The sequence below is a fragment of the Gobio gobio genome (assembly GCF_949357685.1).
Source record: "Gobio gobio genome assembly, chromosome: 16".
In the NCBI taxonomy this organism is placed as follows: Eukaryota; Metazoa; Chordata; class Actinopteri; order Cypriniformes; family Gobionidae; genus Gobio; species Gobio gobio.
The window spans coordinates 45,181,194-45,200,109 of record NC_137109.1 but is presented as its reverse complement, the minus strand read 5'-3'; the positions used below and the strand labels follow the sequence as shown (position 1 = coordinate 45,200,109).

General features: G+C 40.8%; 2 protein-coding genes across 2 annotated transcripts; both read left to right on the top strand.

Annotated features, from left to right (window-relative positions):
- Positions 1–50: 50 nt before the first annotated feature.
- On the top strand, positions 51–9,116 carry trpt1 (tRNA phosphotransferase 1). The gene is made up of 7 exons (XM_079838330.1): positions 51–322; positions 831–912; positions 1,126–1,295; positions 4,500–4,677; positions 4,864–4,920; positions 5,009–5,150; positions 6,423–9,116. Exons 1-6 carry the CDS (start codon positions 143–145, stop codon positions 5,137–5,139), a joined length of 798 nt encoding a protein of 265 aa, XP_079694456.1. The 5' UTR covers positions 51–142; the 3' UTR covers positions 5,140–5,150; positions 6,423–9,116.
- A 213-nt stretch (positions 9,117–9,329) lies between these two features.
- On the top strand, positions 9,330–18,252 carry LOC307139382 (uncharacterized protein). Its single transcript, XM_079838329.1, has 2 exons — positions 9,330–9,448; positions 9,759–18,252. The coding sequence occupies exon 2, from the start codon at positions 9,856–9,858 to the stop codon at positions 17,662–17,664; it is 7,809 nt and encodes a 2,602-aa protein (XP_079694455.1). The 5' UTR covers positions 9,330–9,448; positions 9,759–9,855; the 3' UTR covers positions 17,665–18,252.
- Positions 18,253–18,916: the final 664 nt, after the last annotated feature.

Below are 18,916 nucleotides of genomic sequence, written 5' to 3'. Positions count from 1 at the left end.
CAGCACCGCAGTTTCAGAAATATAAAACATAGTCTTTACTGCCCCCTGTTGGTCAGTGGATGAATGGGCTCATTAATGGCCGCGTCTCTGTTTTTCTCCGTTCCGTGTATTATCGACACGAGAAGTTAAACTTCAGCAACGAATGCTTTTGGAGAGGAGTTTAAATATACAGTTTTTGTATTTAACTACAGTAGTCCATATATCTGAAGCTGTGTTTGTGAATGATACTATCACAACAAGTGTGTCACAAATGGACTGTCAACCTCGAGGGAGAGGAAGAAGAGGAGGAGGAAGAGGAGGGCGAGGGGACCGAAATGAAGAGGTGGGAGGAGAAACGATCATTCATTCGTTGTGTATAAAGAGACCACATATTATGTTGTTTAATTTTATATCTTCATCAAACATCATGATTTGGGGTTCGAATGTATATGAATGTGGCGATTCAAGCTGCTTGCATAACTATTATAAATTAATATAGCAGGTCACATCTCAGTGTGAAAAGTAATGACAGTATTTTGTGTCAACTGATCAGTTACTGTGGTAAAGTTTTGAAATGGTCTGTGCACTCCCTTGCGAAAAAAAACATGGTTTTACTACAAAAAAAAAAACAAAAAAAAACATGGTTATTGTAGTAAAACCATGGTAACCGCAAATTAACCATGGTTTTGCTTCTCTATAGTTTAACCATGGTATTTGTGGTAAAACTGTAGTTATATAAATGGTATTTAATTAGCCAAAAAACATGGTTACTACGTTTTTACTACAATAAAACCATGGTTAATTTTCATAAGGGCTGTAATGAATTATATTCTGTTTTGTGCGTCTTTCAGAGCAGAGATATGCGCCTGTCTAAATCTCTGTCTTATGCATTACGCCACGGTGCCAATAAGATGGGTCTTCAGATGAACACAGGTGAGAAGTGATATCCCTATAACACCCTGTCAGCTTACAAAACTTTTATTTAGGTCATGTGTGGAATGAAGTTCTTGTGGAGGATGATTCCTGTTCTTATTGGGCTAGACAGCAAATGATTCATTCACTTTATTCCTCTAGCACATGTTTTGGATTTAGTTTTTATATCATCCCTTTTGTCTGTCTGTAATTCTTATGTGACCTTGTCCACAGATGGCTTTGTATTTGTGGAGGAACTTCTCGCTCATCAGCAGTTCCGCTCATTTTCAGTGGAGGATGTGGAGCGAGTGGTGGCCACCAATGACAAAAAGCGATTCAAGCTTTGCAACCACACTGAGGACGGTCGTCTTCTGATACGAGCCAATCAGGGTCACTCAGTGCAAGTCAGTGTGGTTCAGAGGTCATTCAAAGTCTATTGTCTTAATTTAAGATATATATAGATTTAAAGTAGACATCAGAAGATGGGTACAATGGGATGAACATGGTCAGCAACAATTAATGATGTTTATGTGATGTGCGCTGGTACTAAGGGGCCCAAAGTGTGCCAAGAAAATATCCCCCCACACCATAGGCTTTATGCCGAACATCATATGAACAAACAGGAAAACAGGTCTCTGTCAGAGAAAGTGTTAAAGGGATAGTTCACCAAAAATTTACACCTAGTTCACCTCGTGTCATTCCAAACCCGTAAGAGTTTCGCTCCTCTTCGGAACACAAATTAAGATATTTTTGATGAAATCGGCAAGATCCCTCCCATAGACAGTGATTTAATTAACACTTTCAAAGTCCAGAAAGGTAGGAAAGACATCGGTAAAATAGCTCATGTGACTACAGTGGTTCAACTTTAATTTAATGAAGAGACGAGAATAAAAAATTTTTTGCGCAAAAAACAAACAAAAATAACGACTTCAAAATGGTCTTCTCGTCTGTGTCACTCTCCTACGCTGTTGACGTAGTGTAAACAGTGCAGCGCCTCCGAGTTCTACGGCTCACCATTGGCTAGCTCCTGCGTCAGCATCACATGCAAGCGTCGTGGTGCTCATGTGAACAGCGTTGGCCAATGGTAGGCCGGCTTTCTGCCGTAGCACTTCGAAAGCGTAGTTGCCAAGTCTTTGGGCTTCTTTTTTGTCGCGGGTTGCGGTTTTTTTGGGCTTATTTAAAAAAATGTGGTTGCTTGTTAGGAAAATATAATAAGCAACTTTGTTTCTTTACATTTATGGTCGCTGTTTTGTCCAATACATTGGCTGACACTGTCTTCTCACAGCTAATAGCCATTCAGTGCAACGATAGTGAAGTGCTGTAGTAATTCGTCCTCATACATCCCTCCTCCTTCTCCTCCTCATTGAAAAGAAATCGTGTTCAATGATAATTTGTAGACGTAAATAGACGTATAAATTTTTACAAACAATGCCACCAGCAGAGATGTACAGAGATGGAAAGGAAACAGGCACCTGATTTAATTTTAAAAATATTTTAAAAATGTATTCATCATTACAGGCTATTATAAAAAAAAGTATACTATTAATAACAGTAGGTATGGTTCAAATTTATTTAATTATAAATATGTGGCTATATTGCAGCGCTCCCTTAGTGCTTGTGTCCCAATGTGCATACTATCCATCCTAAATAATATGAGACATTAGTCATTTTCAATACTATTTAGGGCAGATAGTATATGCACATTTATATGCAGGGCTTGTCTTTTTCACGGTTTGCAGTGTGTGTGTTCACTACTCACTGCTCCTAATATGTGTGCACTAACTCCGACTTTGGTTTACTATAATTGGCCTTCATGTCACTTTTTCTCTTTTTCCATCTCCAAACCTCTTCTCTTCACAGCTGATCGGAGGGTATTGCTTGCCCTTTATTGCAATTTGATGATTTTTGTAAAATCACATCTGTTTTTGCTTTTCAAACTCCGAGAGGTTTCAGTTTAATATGTTGCAGGCTCATTTATTGATAAAAAATAATTGATCATAAATTATATTGAATATAATAAATAATATAATATTGGGCTTCTTTTGGGCTTGTTTTTGAAGCTGCGGTTGCTTATTTGTCTCGCGAGAGTTGGCAACACTGTTCGAAAGCACTGCACTGTATTTGCTACATCAACAGCGTAGGAGACTGGCACAGACGAGAAGAGGTTGTTGAATAAAGTAGTTTTTTTGCACACAAAAAGTATTAAAAATGTAAGGTTGAACCACTGTAGTCACATGGACTATTTTAACAATGTCTTTCCTACCTTTCTGGGCCTTGAAAGTGTTTATTATGTTGCTGTCTATGGATTTGGATTTCCTCAAAATATCTTAATTTGTGTTCCGAAGATGAATGAGGGTAGTAAATATTTTTTGGGTGAAACCCTTCAACAGCTGTACAAATACAAATACTCAGACCAGCCCATCTGGCACCAACAACCATGCCACATTCAAAGTCACTTAAATCACCTTTCTTCCCCATTCTGATGCTCAGTTTGAACTTCAGAAATATAATTTTGACCATGTCTACATGCCTAAATGTATTGAGCTGCAGCCATGTGATTGGCTTATTAGATATTTGCGTTAAAGGAACACGCCGACCTTTTGGGACTTTAGCTTATTCACCGTATCCCCCAGAGTTAGTTAAGTTCATACATCCCATTCTCATCTTCGTGTGTGCCATAACTCTGTCTGACGCACCCACCGCTAGCCTAGCTTAGCACAAAGACTGGAGGTAAACGGCTCCAACTAGCCTACTGCTCAATAAGTGACAAAATAACGCCAACATTTTCCTATTTACTTGTTGTGATGTGTATAGTTACATCGTGTACTAAGACCGACGGAAAATTAAAAGTTGCGATTTTCTAGACCGATATGGCTAGTAGGAACTATACTCTCATTCCTGCGTAGTAATCAAGGAACTTTGTTGCCGTACCATGAGTGCAGCGGCGCAATGATATTACACTGCGCCTGAAAATAGGCTAACTTCCGCCAACATATCCAACGTGACAACCTGCTTGCACAGAGATGCGTGCTGGGGATTATTTTCAGGCGCTGCGTAATATTATTGCGCCGCTGCACTCATGGTGGCAGCAAAGTTCCTTGATTACTATGCAGGGAGATGAGAGAATAATTCCTAGCCATATCGTCTTGAAAATCGTAACTTTTCATTTTCCGTCTGTCTTAGTACACGATGTAACTATACACATCACAACATGTAAATAGGAAAATGTTGCCGTTGTTTTGTCACTTATTGAGCAGTAGGCTAGCTGGAGCCATATACCTCCAGTCTTTGTGCTAAGCTAGGCTAGCGGTGGGTGCGTCAGATTGAGTTGTTGCACGCACGGAGATGAGAATGGGATGTATGGACTTATCTAACTCTGGGGGATATGGTGAATAAGCTAAAGACCCAAAAAGTCGGCCTGTGCCTTTAACGAGCAGTTTAAAAGGTATATACCTATAGGTGTATGCATATATCATTTGTGATATACTAATCTAGTTTATACTCATAGAAGCGTCTGCTAGATAAATAAATCTCAATTTAAAAAAACATGATGCATATTCTGTGATTTATGTATTCATTTAACTTATCCTAGAATGTGTCTCTTCCAGGTTACAGATCTGGAGTTGAGAGAGGTAGCGCTTGATGATCCGGACTATCCAAGAGAAGCTGTTCATGGCTCATACATGAAACACTGGCCCTCTATACGCAGTCAAGGCCTCAGCAAAATGAACAGAACTCACATACACCTGGCACCTGGGCTACCTGGAGAGGGCAAAGTCATCAGTGGTGAGTGACATGCCGTGCAGATTCTTTTCTAGAGATCTAAATTTCATGTGAGTATGTATTATTTATGCATTAGGATAGCAGAAAGCTGTCCAGACCAAGATTTACAGAAGCAGGTTTTAAAAAATACAATTCACTTTATACGTAATTCAGGTTATTTACAGTCCAATGGCCTCTTTTGTGTTATAGGTATGAGACAGAGTTGTGATTTGGCTGTGTATATTGATGTTGCGAAAGCCATGTCAGGTATTAAGAAATCATTTTAAAAAAAACAGTATACATTTAAGAATTATAGTGCAGAAGTCCTAATGATCACCCTCTCCTTGGTGTTCAGATGGGATTAAGTTCTTCTGGTCCGAGAACGGTGTACTGTTGACCTCTGGAGATGCTGCTGGGTTTTTGGCACCACGCTATTTCTCTCGAGCACAGCGACTAAAACCCTCACCTGAGTCACTTTCACTTTGAGTCACTTTCACGTGAGTCACTTTCCTTTCTGTTTCCATGTACTGTAATTTTTTTTAGCTTACAATACATGCATTTGATATTGTACAGTGCATTTTGGTAATAATTCGATTTTAAAGGGATAGTTCACCCTGAAATGAAAATAAAGCCATCTTTTATTCACCCTGCTGTTGTTCCAATGCCCTATGTCCTTCTATATTCTTCTGACCTCAAAAGGAGAAATCTTTTTAAAGTCCTGCACGCGCTCCTCCATGAAATGGCAGTGAATGGTGTCAGTGACCAGGATTTAACTTTACAAAAACGATACAAAAATATCACGTAATTATACAGTGAGACACGTGTCATAAATGGAAAGTGTTCAGGAGGCACACTATAAGGTTTAGCGAGAAAGAAAGTCAAAATACTGAGCTTGGCTGTTACTCTGTGCGCGTTCCTGTGAGTGTGTGAGCCGTCAGCAGCCGCCGGCGCTCATGCTAACTATATCTCGCTCTGTTGTCATGGTTGCAGACGAGATTTGTCTAAACGTATAAACGCACAGTTACCTGACAAATATAAATAGTAAAATCGTTAACCTGACTCTCCATTTTCTTCCACTCCAGCTAGGGTTGATACATACATACATACATACATACATATATATTATTTATTTATTTATTTTAATTTTATTTATTCTCTTATGAATATTTTAATTCCATCTCTGTGTAAAGCACTTTGAATTGCCACTGTGTATGAAATGTGCTGTATAAATAAACTTGTCTTGCCTACCCAGGATAAGCACACACACGCACCATTTTGAGAAATCAGGCTCAATAGAAACAAACGTGACTCTTTTCTCTTCTATAAGGCAAATAATAAGAAATAATACAATAATACTAATAAAAAGGTAAACCTCCTGAAGTGAATGTTGTGTACCGGTTGTCATAACTTCATTGCAAGTAAGTGTGAGCGGCTGCTGACGGCTCGCACTCCCAGGGTAAGCTCAGTATTTTGAGGTTTCTTTCTTGCAAAACCTTCTAGTGGGCCTCCTGAACACTTCCCATATATGGCGCGTGTCTCACTGTATCATTGTGATACTTTTGTATCCTTTTTGTAATGTTTTAGCCTGGTCACTATTCACCGGCATTTTACGGAGGAGCGTGTGCAGGGCTTTTTTTCTAAATTTCTCCTTTTGAGGTCCGTAAAAGATAGAAGGGCATTGGAATAACAGCAGGGTGAGTAAAAGATGGCTTTATTTCAGGGTGAACTATCCCTTTAAGAGATCATTAAGACATTTTTTTTTCTTTCAGCTTGTGAAATTGAACTACATTAGCTGTTGGAGAAGATCTCTTCCTGGCTATAAAACCAAAAACTGGAGATGTTCATTCCACCGTAAACTTTTGAAAGCAATATCTCTTATATATTGTAGATATATAGATATATTGTAATATCTTTTTGTAAGAAGAAATATAGAAATAAAAACAACAATAATGTTTCATTTGCATAATCGGGCTACATCATTTATTTTCAGAATCAACAGAAATAAGACTGGATTCTGATTTTTTTTTACCTTTATTTAACCAGGAAAGTTACTTAAAGGTGGGGTAAGTGTTATTTAATATTATATATGGACCAAAACAAACTTGTAGCCAATCAGCAGTAAGGGGCGTGTTTTCTAATGACGAGGAGAAGAGAACGCTCCGTGCACGTCATTATTCAAAATACACGACACAGGACGGACATTAGCCGAGCGACGACAGAAAGAGAGAGATGGCAGATATATAAACTAATGTGGAAGATGTCTAAGGAACAAAAGAAGGCTTACGATCAGGCAAAAAGTGTCAGAGAACTCAAAGAGCGCTAAGACTTGAAACCGGATGCCAAGGTTGCTTTATTTCTTCTCGATAGGCGAGAAACATTGGTTTTGTTTTGTTTCACAGAACTAATATAAGCAGGCTTTTGCTTGAATATGTCATGTTCGCTTGTTTGTCCATTTGCAATCGTATCGTCGTTCACTTCAGCGATGATAAAGACCCATTCATTTCCACATCCTATAACGTTAAACCACTGTCTGTTTCAAGCGTCAGCTCCCAAAGTGTGTCCGAAAAGTAAGACAATAAACTCCTAATATATGTTTGTTTCCTTTGGTTCCTCTTTTCGTGATCGATATAACCCTCTAATCTTGTCATAATTGTAATATTTTCGTTAGTTGGTCTGTCGTGCTCATGCTATCGAGTTGTTCCTGTTTTTGGGATGTAAGGGATGACTTTTTCACTGAACATTCAACCTGGATTACCATAGAAACACACATTGCTTTCACTTATTAATGGCATCATACCCTCGGCCTGGCACAGCAGATTCCGCCATAGTCGCTGCCTGGGTTACATATGTGTGGGGCGGAGCTATCAAAATAGGGGCGTGTTTGTTTTTTGGTGATTTGACATATCAACATCGGTTACCAGAAAGCACTTACCCCACCTTTAAGAACAAGTTCTTATTTTCAACAACAGCCTGGCAATAGAATTAGATTTTCTGAAAAACATACAAACATAAATTGTTTGATAAACTGAACACCCACAGATGACTTTGGGAAAGATTCATGGGAAGACATGCAAGGACTGCTGGTGTTTTTATTTGTGACTTTAACCTCATGTAAAACGTCTGTGCAGTTGGACAATGCTTAGCGAATATGCTTTGTTAGATTAAGTCATAATGTTCATGCAGGAAGTTAACAATTAAGGGAATCGTGGTGGTGTGGTGCTAAAATCAAGGCACTGAAATACTCTAGTATGCAATTTTAGCACATTTTTTTCAGTTAGACAGCCTGAGTCTTATCTCCAAACAAGGACAAAATTCTAGCTTTTGAATTTCCTGGACTACATGCTGTATCCGTAATCAGCTGCATATCTGATATGCTGTGTGATTGTTTTGTATACAAATTGTCAAGTGACTGACCCCCCTAAGCCTTTTTATTTGTGGGGCAGTTTCCGCCCACTGCATATTTGTCAAAAAATAGAATATCTAAATACACTGACCTCAATATAGAGATGTGTCATGTTACTGCAGGGGGGTTTCTGCAAGCATATTTATGTACAGTGCACTAGATAGAGTCCAATAACTGGCAAAAATGTTTTTATTTGGTGCTTTTGTGTTGGCTTATTAAAAAGACCGGTTTTCTGTGAACTAGTCATGCTTGCTTTCAGTTGTCTTTTCAGACAAAACTATTTCTATTATAATCAAGTACTGCAGAAGCACACAACCTTTCAGTCAATCACATTAAATGTCAGGTGGCTCCATGAGATGCAAGTCTAGCTTTAATTCATGGTCATTGAGTTTTGACTATCAATCAGCTGATCAAAGACCTATTCTTGGTATTGTCAAGCTGCTGTGCTTTTGGATTTCTGTCAGTAGTGTTGTGTGAACGCTAAATCCCTGCATTGCAGAAGTGCTCAGCATTCTTTCCCTATAAGATGATGGACTAGTTTGTAACCACATTAAACCAATATACTTTGATGCTCTGAACAATGGGCAATAAAATATGGATAGGAGAAGATCGCTTGTGTCATAAGTTCAAGTCAAATCACTGATGTTTAATGCCATTTTTTAACTTTTGCATTGACAGAATTTTTAAGCTCAAAGCAATCATTTATGCTGTATTTCTCTTTCATAAGGCTCTTTAGATGAAAGCGTTCGCTAAACAATTAGATGTAAATGTAAGGAAGAGATGTTGCAATCTAATACTATAGAAAGTTCAGTTGGTGTATTTTGTAAGGTTGCCATTTTGTGCCCTCTAAGTGTCTCCAGGCAGCCTCTCAAAGCAAAGTTTCCCCTGATAGAAGAGTCTAAAATTAGTGAGCCCCTATGACTGTCTTGGCCTAGTGTGTCAGATTCCATTCACAGACTCTGTCTATTCCATCGCAGCACCTGCTCCTAGCTGTAACACCCTATTAAGCTTGGCAGGGACATGCACCTATGTCCAAGCATGATTAAAAAAGCTTCAGGTCAGGTTCATCGTGTCCTTTTTCTGTGCATGCTTGTGTCTCCTTTTTTTTAAAAAGTGGTGTCAATTAATGTTTGAAATAGCCAGGCTCCGTGAGCTCAGACAGGCCTAACGGTACAGGAGTCGTAGCATTTTTTTAGCTTGAGGGCTTAGCTTGAGGGGCTGGACATATCTGTGCTCTGAGTGGCCTGTTTCGATGAAGGGTCAGTTTGGCACTCAGAAACCTGGATCCCCTAGTTGGAGCCTCATTCACAGCTCATGGTACAGTGCATAACTGTCCCATGTGAGGGCTGCTCCATTCAAACTGGCAATATGGACGGAAAACAGCAGCAAAAGGCAAGCATCATATCTGATGACTTTTATGTGAACTTTGATTTCTGCATGCATGTTACAGAGTTACTGTATATATTTTTGCATCAGTTAGTTTGCATGAGGAATGTTTGTGAGTAGTTGTGAGAGTAATCCTCTAATCTGATTAGTAATACTGTTTACTATTATTAAGCACACTTTTGTATACGCAAAGTAACTATAATTTCTGACAGACAGTTGCTCTCAGAAGATGAACTTAGTATTAAAGCAATAAGAAAATATTTTGTCATGAGAATTATAAAAGTTTTTGCCACTGATGTTTCTTTTGATGTTTCAGGTCTGAAAACATTCAACAACTGCTGAATGACCAGTTCAGGCATTTATAAATGGCTCAAGTGTGATAACCCAATGCCTGTGGTATCTGAATTGATGAAATGGAACGCTGGGTTCTAGAGGGCGACAGCTACTCTTTCCTTCGCAGTGCACCACAAACGTTCAATCTGCAGAGTCGTGAAGGGCCAAATCGTGTGGAGATTTTTGACATCACTTCAATCCCCAACCATCGTAATGCTATATCTGAAACAACCTGCCTATGTGACATTTTTGGGGATGACGGCGAGTCTCCATCACTTTCCAGTAGCCCAGCCTCTGTGACATTTGTCAGAAGGGAAGTCGATCAGCCTTTTCCAACAGATGATGCCAATGACTCTTCAGGATCTTATCACACTGCCAATGGATCTGACTTAAGCGACAACTTTGAAGTCACCTACAACACACCTTCTCCAAAAAATATACCAGATTTTTCCACATTGGAGACCAGGGAATCAGAATCACATCCAGATGAATCAAACAGCTTATCTGATTCTAAAAATAGACTTAACCCACTTGAGTACACACCACCTGCAACCAAAGTTAATGTTAATGACCTCTCGCATACTGGGAACACGTGGGAAGAACATCAAGTGTCAGTGAGCACTGCCCCAGTGAATGAAACGAAAATTTCAAATGCTTCTGAATCACAGGATATGGATCCAACACCAGCTATAAACCAGATCAATCCAGGAAAGGATATTTCTAATCCTAAATCTTGCCCTTCAGATGAAAAAGAACCTGACACTTTTGAGCAAGAAGAAATTATTACAGCACCTCAACGTACAAGTACAAGCACATTTTTAGATAAACAAGACTGCATACCTATATTTGAGCCTAATAACTGTGAATCCTTGGCAGAATCTCCACTTGAACAACATAATGTGGTGTCTTCTGAGAACAAAGAAAGCATGAACTATTATAGTCTACAAGAGGAAAATGTTCTCCTTGCACAAAGGATGATTAACAGTGGCTCTGGGTCAGAACTGTCAAACGTTTCTCCAACAGACTGCAGTCCTATTCAGGAAATGTTAACTTTACCTGCAAACAGAGATATTAATATCCTACCCATACCTAGTGTCATGCCAGAGCCCAGATTAACCTCCATCTCTCCTGTAAGTAGGGAAATTATCTCCACACCTGCAGCCACAGGTAGATCTTCACCTGAGCTGCTGAATCTGTACTCAACCCAAGTGGGAAACGCATCAGATTTTCCAGACTTGGCAGACACTTATGGTGCATCTTCTTCAGTATCATTTCCTACCAGTGATAATGTGGAAATAGATTCCCTATCTGTGTCTGCCATTTCCACTGAAACAAGAGGACCAGTGTGCTCATGCATAGATGACAGAGAAAGTCTGAAATCACCTGAGATTCACTCACCTATGGGTTACACTATCAGTCCATCACCTTCAAATGAGAGAATCATTTCTTCAACTGAACCTGAAGCCTTACCATCCTCACCTCTAAACACAAGGATTGACTACAAAGTTATCTGCTCCTCTCACTCACCTATGAGTTACACTATCAGTCCATCACCTACGAATGAGAGAATCATTTCTTCAACTGAACCTGAAGCCTTACCATCCTCACCTCTAAACACAAGGATTGACTACAGAGATATCAGCTCCTCTAACTCACCTATGAGTTACACTATCAGTCCATCACCTACAAATGAGAGAATAATTTCTTCAACTGAACCTGAAGCCTTACCATCCTCACCTCTTAACACAAGGATTGACTACAGAGATATCTGCTCCTCTCACTCACCTATTAGTTACACTATCAGTCCATCACCTACAAATGAGAGAATCATTTCTTCAACTGAACCTGAAGCCTTACCATCCTCACCTCTAAACACAAGGATTGACTACAGAGATATCTGCTCCTCTCACTCACCTATGGGTTACACTATCAGTCCATCACCTACAAATGAGAGAATCATTTCTTCAACTGAACCTGAAGCCTTACCATCCTCACCTCTAAACACAAGGATTGACTACAGAGATATCAGCTCCTCTCACTCACCTATTAGTTACACTATCAGTCCATCACATATAAATGAGAGAATCATGTCTTCAACTGAACCTGAAGCCTTACCATCCTCACCTCTAAACACAAGGATTGACTACAGAGATATCTGCTCCTCTCACTCACCTATGGGTTACACTATCAGTCCATCACCTACAAATGAGAGAATAATTTCTTCAACTGAACCTGAAGCCTTAACATCCTCCCCTGTAAGCAATAGGATTGACTACAGAGATATCTGCTCCTCTCCTGATCAATCAGAACCAGTAACCATTCACTCATCTCTGGGTTACACCATTAGTCCATCACCTACAAATGAGAGAGAGGTTTATTTAACTGAAACTGAAGCCTCAACATCTTCCCCCTGCTGTCACTGTGATATCTACTCCTCTTCTGATCACTCCGTTCCAGCTCACTCATCAGAACCTGCAATAATTCACTCACCTAAGGGTTATACCATCAGCCAGTCACCTACAAATAAGATAATGGTTTCTTCAACAGAACCTGATGACCTACCTGCCATCACTGGAAATGGTTACAGGGTAACACCAGCATGCAGTAGAGATTCCACGCCTGCATTAAGGAGCATTACCTCCACTCCAAACAGCAGAGAACACTACCTTACACCAGAGCCCATTTCCCCAGCCCCTTCACTAGAATTGAGAGCAGTCACCTACTCACCTGAAATAAAAACAATATCTTATAGTATTCTGTCACAAGATACAAAATCCCCTGTGACTGGAGGCGTCACATATAACGTTTCACCAAATGAAGATTTGGCTCAATCACCTGTGGTCTCATCTACCTCAAGGAACTTTTTGTCAACACCAGAGAGCAGATCAAGGCCCTCATCAACTGCATCAGACCATACCAGAGACACAGCACTATCCATTGATCTCCAAACCGAGCCTTCCATCCCTCTTGTAAAGGCAGAAAATCAGCCTTTACCCATAATCTTTAAGGGAATGTATACCCCATCTCCTAACCCAATAGACAGTGATAATTTTGATAACCTTGCAGACTCGGAGACCTTCAAAAGCAGTACATATGTCCCAGATGAATGTACAGGCGGTGGACCACAAATCCTTTGCCAAATGCAGACCTTGCAAGATTCACCATCTAAACCCTCAGGTTTTGGATTGTCCACAGTAAACGTGGAACAAAATCAGGGAATTATTACTGATAACACAGCAGATTTAACTGTCTGTGGAACATCAGCCTCTCTGAGTCCATGGGCCTCATCTGTACCAATGCCAGTGACATCTGTAGAAAAGAAACAATGCCATATTGAGGATTATGATAGCAACAAAGGAAAAGAAATGTTGGAAAATGATTGTCCAAGAAGTGACAAGAGGCATAGCCAAGTGCCTATAGCATTAAGAGAAAGCCCAGGTGTTATTAGTAGGGACGGTGGTGGTAAATTTGACAGGCAGCCATGCAGGGAAAAGGAGGAGACTGGAAAGAGGGAGGGAGAGGGGGAGGAGACTATGAGAGATAGTAGTTACAGAGGGCAACAGGTTGAGCTGTCATTCAGTGCCAGGAATAGAAAAGGGCCTGCAGGCCACAGCCCAGCACTCTCAAGTCGAGACCCAAAGTCGGGAATTCCAGCTCGCTGTTATTTTGAGTCGCACCCAACAACTCTGCAGCAACAGAGTCAGCTCAGAGCTCAGGGCTCACAACAAGAGAACAAGGGTGGCGCCAGGAGGCTTCAGTCAACTGCCCAAGGTAAATACAGCAGTGCAGGCTTTCTTCATCCTGAATGTACTGGCGAGAACTCCAGCATGGGAAGTGAGTTTGATGAAGCAGATAATGAAGTAAAATGGTTTACAGATCTGGCCTTCAGAAGCCTTTCTAGCCCTCAGGTGGATTATTTGGATGTGTACAATTCAAGCCACAGGTCATCAACAAATGTTTCTCAGCCGTCGACCGTAGACAGCCCTGGTGCTGTTGCATGGATGACCTACGCAGACTTGCGTGGCTCAGCGTTACATGAAAATGATGGCTCATCTTTTCTACCCCGTGACAGCCTGGACCCAAACAAACACTTTGAAATGGGGAGTTTTGAGTGTGTGGATGTTGCATTAGAGAGCAAAGAAGAGTGCAATAGAGGGAAGAGGACAGTACCTAAAAGGCAGATACAGCTGTTAAGGCGGAACACAGATGAATCAAAACATAAAGGGAACTCTGAAACTGTTTTGAATTCACCCTCCACAAGTAGACACTCACAAGACATCCTTATTCGTCAACATAGTACACCAGCTGTAGTGCAAGAGGAGGTTTCCAAGGAGGTACTACAAAATGAGAGGAAAAAGACATTGCAGAAGTCTGTGTCTTTAGATGATGGCTCGCCTAAGACGCAAATGGCATCTTGCATTATCAAGAGTGTGTTGTCAAAGAAAATGCAAGATGTGCAGAAAGAGACACCGAAAAGTGCAGACACAAGTCCATCTGGAGATGAAAACAAACGTCCTGATATCAGCCCCAGCTCTTTTGATGGTGTACTAAGTAACATTGAGCGGCATAGTTTGAGCTCTAGCCAGCAATCTGAATGTACTTCTTTATCTAATGATTTTGCTGTTGGAGAGGAGAGAATTTCACACCGTCAGCTGAAAAAGTGTGCCCCAAAAGTTCCTCCAAAACCATTCTTAAGACCTGGGTTCTTTAACACTGGGGAAGCTCAGGTAGCTGGCAACACTACAAGGGAAGAAACAAAGCCTATAGTGGCCCTTACATCAGTTGATGACAAAATACTTGTGAAACAAAACAGCAAGAGTGATGGGAAGGAGGGAGGAGGTGGCAACCTTGGAGAGAAGTACAATGGTGACTCAGCAAATGCCAGTGTCAGGAACACAAGTCCTGCTGTTGCCACTCCAGCAATAAGCATGCAGAGCAAAATCACAAGCAGAGACACAAAGCGCCAGATGACACCAGAAAACCAGGAACAACTGTCTGGAAAGAGTGTATTTATGTCAAAAACCCCAGAAATAACTTTGAAACCTTCCTCTATTAAAGGGAAAAAGACATCTTCTCTGAAAGTGTCTCTATCCCCTGACATAGAACATTCCAGAGAAATGTCTGAATCTCAGACAATGGAGAATGCTACAGAAGATATGAGCACCAAATCTAGTCAAAAAGTCATAGAGACAGAAGAAGTTGATGACAACAGCAAAAAATCTGTTATACATAAAGTTAGGGATGTGAGGAAGTTAGTGAAAAACACATACAACCTGTCTTTCAAAGCATCAAATTCAACTTCTAGTGAAGACCCAGTCATTCAAGAGAAAAGTGAGAAGCCGCCACAAACTCCTCCAGCCTTACACATTGAATGTAAAGCCATCAGTTGGAAGGACAAACAAACATCAGCTAGCAAAACAAACAATTGTCATTTTGAGAAACAGCCTGTTGACATATCAAAAATATCACAACCATTAGTGGGCGTAGAGACAAGAAGAGATGCTGACATCACTGAAATAACATCCAAAGCCTCTTCGCCAAAGACTGAGTCACTACAAAAAGTACCAGACTCTCACTCTACAATCATAAATGGATTACCTAAATCAGATAGTATCACTAAGAGGTCTTATATGCACTGTGATCAGAGTACTAAGATGCCGCCTAGACCCCCCAGTAAGGAGCGGGAAATTTCTGCATTAGTGGTTCTGCCGGATGGCACATCCAAATCAAAGACCTTTGATCTTACAACCCCTGACTCAACTCAAATGGAAGCTACAAGCAACAGCCACTCTGTATCCATGCTACTGAAAGAGAAAGGGATGCAGGCTGATATCGGAGTGTGTGATGTTCTTACTGAAGGCGCAAGTGCTACAGCTAAACATGTCAACAGGCTTGAGGTACCTGTACAGGCCTGTTTATCAGAAGTATTTTCTAGTGAAGCACAAGTAAGGACGGAAAATACAGCATCGACTTGCAGTCCAACAGCTCTTGTCAACAATTCTTCAAGGACATCCCAAAAAAGTGAGAGTCCCAAGGGAACACAGACAGAAGAATCAACAAAGGAACCTGAAAAAAAGAAATTAACTACCACCACAACTATGACACAAAATCCAACTTATCTAGCAACATCTGACAAGCCAGAGGTGAGGTCTTTTTCAAGTAGTACCAAAAATAATGCCACACCAGTGAATGCATCAAAAGAAATTGAGTTACCCATACAAGTGAGGTCAATATCGACTGATAGGCTAAAGCCATTTGTACCACAAAAACCCAGCTATAAACAGTCATTTGCAGAAATTAGATCAGTGTCAAGTGACCCACCGAAAACAGATGCTCAAGCATCATCTGTTATTAAGCATCAAACCCGATTAAGTAGTGAATCAAAGAAAAATGAAACGACAACCGTGATAAACAAGGATCAACCAAACGAAGCTTCATCAAGAGATGCAAAAAGACTTGCTGTATCAGCTGTATCAAGCTACAAACCACCACTTGTCCCAGTCACAACAACTCCAAGTACTGTGCAGAAATCCACCATAATGACAAATGCCAGTCTGGATCAACAGCAATCTTCTGCTTTCTTTCAAACCACCAGCACTTGTCAGCAGCAGACCCCATCATTTAGTCAAGACCATTCAGTGTTAGATAGTTCCGTTGCTTCTAACTCATCAGGAGCACAAGCCCTTGGCCACAAACAATCTGTGACAAGAGCATCATCAAATAATAATTTTCACACAGATGACTATCTTTTCTATGCTTCAGATGATCCCCCCAGCTATGATGAGCGAGAGAGTTTCAGCCCGCTACGGCTCTTAGACTTGCCCCCACAAAGGGCATGCAGGTATCATCCAACCACTAAGCAATCTCCATGCTCCTGCGCACTAAGTTCCCACACACATCAAGGACATCCCCACCAAAGTCCACAGGAACGGGTGCCAGCAGCCTCTCGGTCTCCAGGCCAGGTCCTTACCTGTCCAGGAGCTCCTCCGCAAGCTCAAGTTCGTCCTCAACAGTGCAGACCAGATGCTCTACCAGTCTCCAATACCACAAATCCACACAGCTCAGCATTGATTCAGCCTCTCCACAACCCACGAGCTTGCCCTGTTTCAAACTCACAGTCCTACGGTGATGACCAACCGCTAACTTCAGGGCTGCATTCAGACAGACGCCCAGCTAATCATCCTTCACCTCAAGCAACAGCTCCTGCTCCCTATCATGAGTACTCTCATTCAGCTAACATGTCTACTCTGGATCCCAGGCCTCAGTTGTTTAATCCCCAAGATTTGCCACCATCTTTTGGTCATGATTATGCAAATGAAGGCCCGGGTGGAGCCGGTGTGTTGTATCCAGAGAATGCAAGTGGGCTCAGCTGTGGCCAAGGTCCTCGTCGTGTTCTTCTTGATCCTGAGACTGGTAAATACTTCTACATTGAGGTACCAATGCAGCCACTCAGAAAAATGCTGTTTGATCCTGAACTGGGCCAGTATGTGGAAGTTCTCATACCGCAGCAGGCAATGTCCCACTCTGGCCTGTATCCACCAGCTGCACCACCCTACTCCTCTTTGCACAGTCCTGGGTTGTATGCACCACAGTACCTACCTTATGCAATGCCATCTTACCCAGCAATCCCAGGCAGTGCCCAACAAGTTCGCCATCCAGAGCCTCCTCCTGTACCCACCACACTTCATCAGACTTCCTTGAGGTACGGAAGCCCTGCGAGCCAGATGCCAAAAAATGAACCCAAAGGCCACTCATCGCTTGATCAAAGCTATCTAGAGAGCATGTATTATATCCCCACTGGGATGAATGCAAGTCCAAATTCAACCCCTTCAGACTGCTACCACAAGGCACCTTCAAGCATGCCTCCTTCAGGGGGAAGAAGAGCATGAAACAACAGTAGATTCATGTGATCTGTTTACATTTGGATTCTGTTCTAGTCAGCAGCGTTTTTAATTTCTACTCAACAGTTGTAAGACAGTATTAATGTTGTTGTTTTATTGAAACAAAAAAAACTTTCTGTTTGCTGTTTTCCTGATATTTATGGTTGTCGTTCTCATAATGGTTGTCATTCTCAGATTTTTTTCACTGTATCTTTTGTACAGTACCCAAGTCATATAGACCTTTCTTGCAAATGCCAAAATTATGCAACGGGAGGGCTTATCTTTCAAAAGCTGTCAATACCTTCTTTGAAAACCCTTAATAGTTTATTTCTGAAGAGATTTATATTGTTGCAGTTATAATAATGTTTGGTGTTTCATTTCTAAGTGATATTTAACAAATACATGATATGACATAACTTGTAATTGCTTTGTGGAAAGCCTTCGATGTGCAAGTAAATGCTGTACATTTTAGGTGGATGAAAAGAATGTGGATGAGCAAGATCCACAGTTCATTGGTATTAAAATCACATGTTTTCTATCATCAGAGGATTGCCATTACTATTTTTTACACATGTATACACCCCATTAAAGATAACTGTCTGCAAAAACCATGTCTCAGATTTTTTATTTTAAATTAAATGTTGTTAACTGCCACACATGAGCTATTTGAGTAACAGTAAAGCTAAAAGCGGTTTACTTTCACTTCTAAATTACAGCGACATTATTAAGCCCAGAGGTAAAAGAAGAGTTTCTAAGTTTGGGAGAACCACACTTGCCAGCCACAACACAATAGAAGATGACCCACTTTGAGTTTAGGGCTGTTGTTTTTATCTCAGGATGACATCTAGTGGACAAGGTCTAACATCTTTGTCCATTATTCTAATGCTTTCTTTCAAGAATGCGAATCATGTGTATGATTTGATGTGCTTTTTGTTAGAGAAATGAAGGGGAAAAAAATGTTGGCCTCATGCTAACCATTCCAAGAATCAGTCATAAATCAGCTAACATTTCCATTACCTCTGGGATCATTTTGTCAGCTGAATAAAACAAGAAGCACACGTGTTGACTGGAGTGATTTATTCTGGGTGTTTCTTTTATTTGGGTGTTCAACATGGCTGATGTGACATAATGGACCACCATGGTCTTAGCTGTGACGTTTTGTGAAAATGTTTCCACTAATTTGAGCAAACAGTTCAGTCTTCTCCCTACTCTCAAACTGCAGCCGCACCTATAAATGACAGCATTTGATTTCCTGACCTGT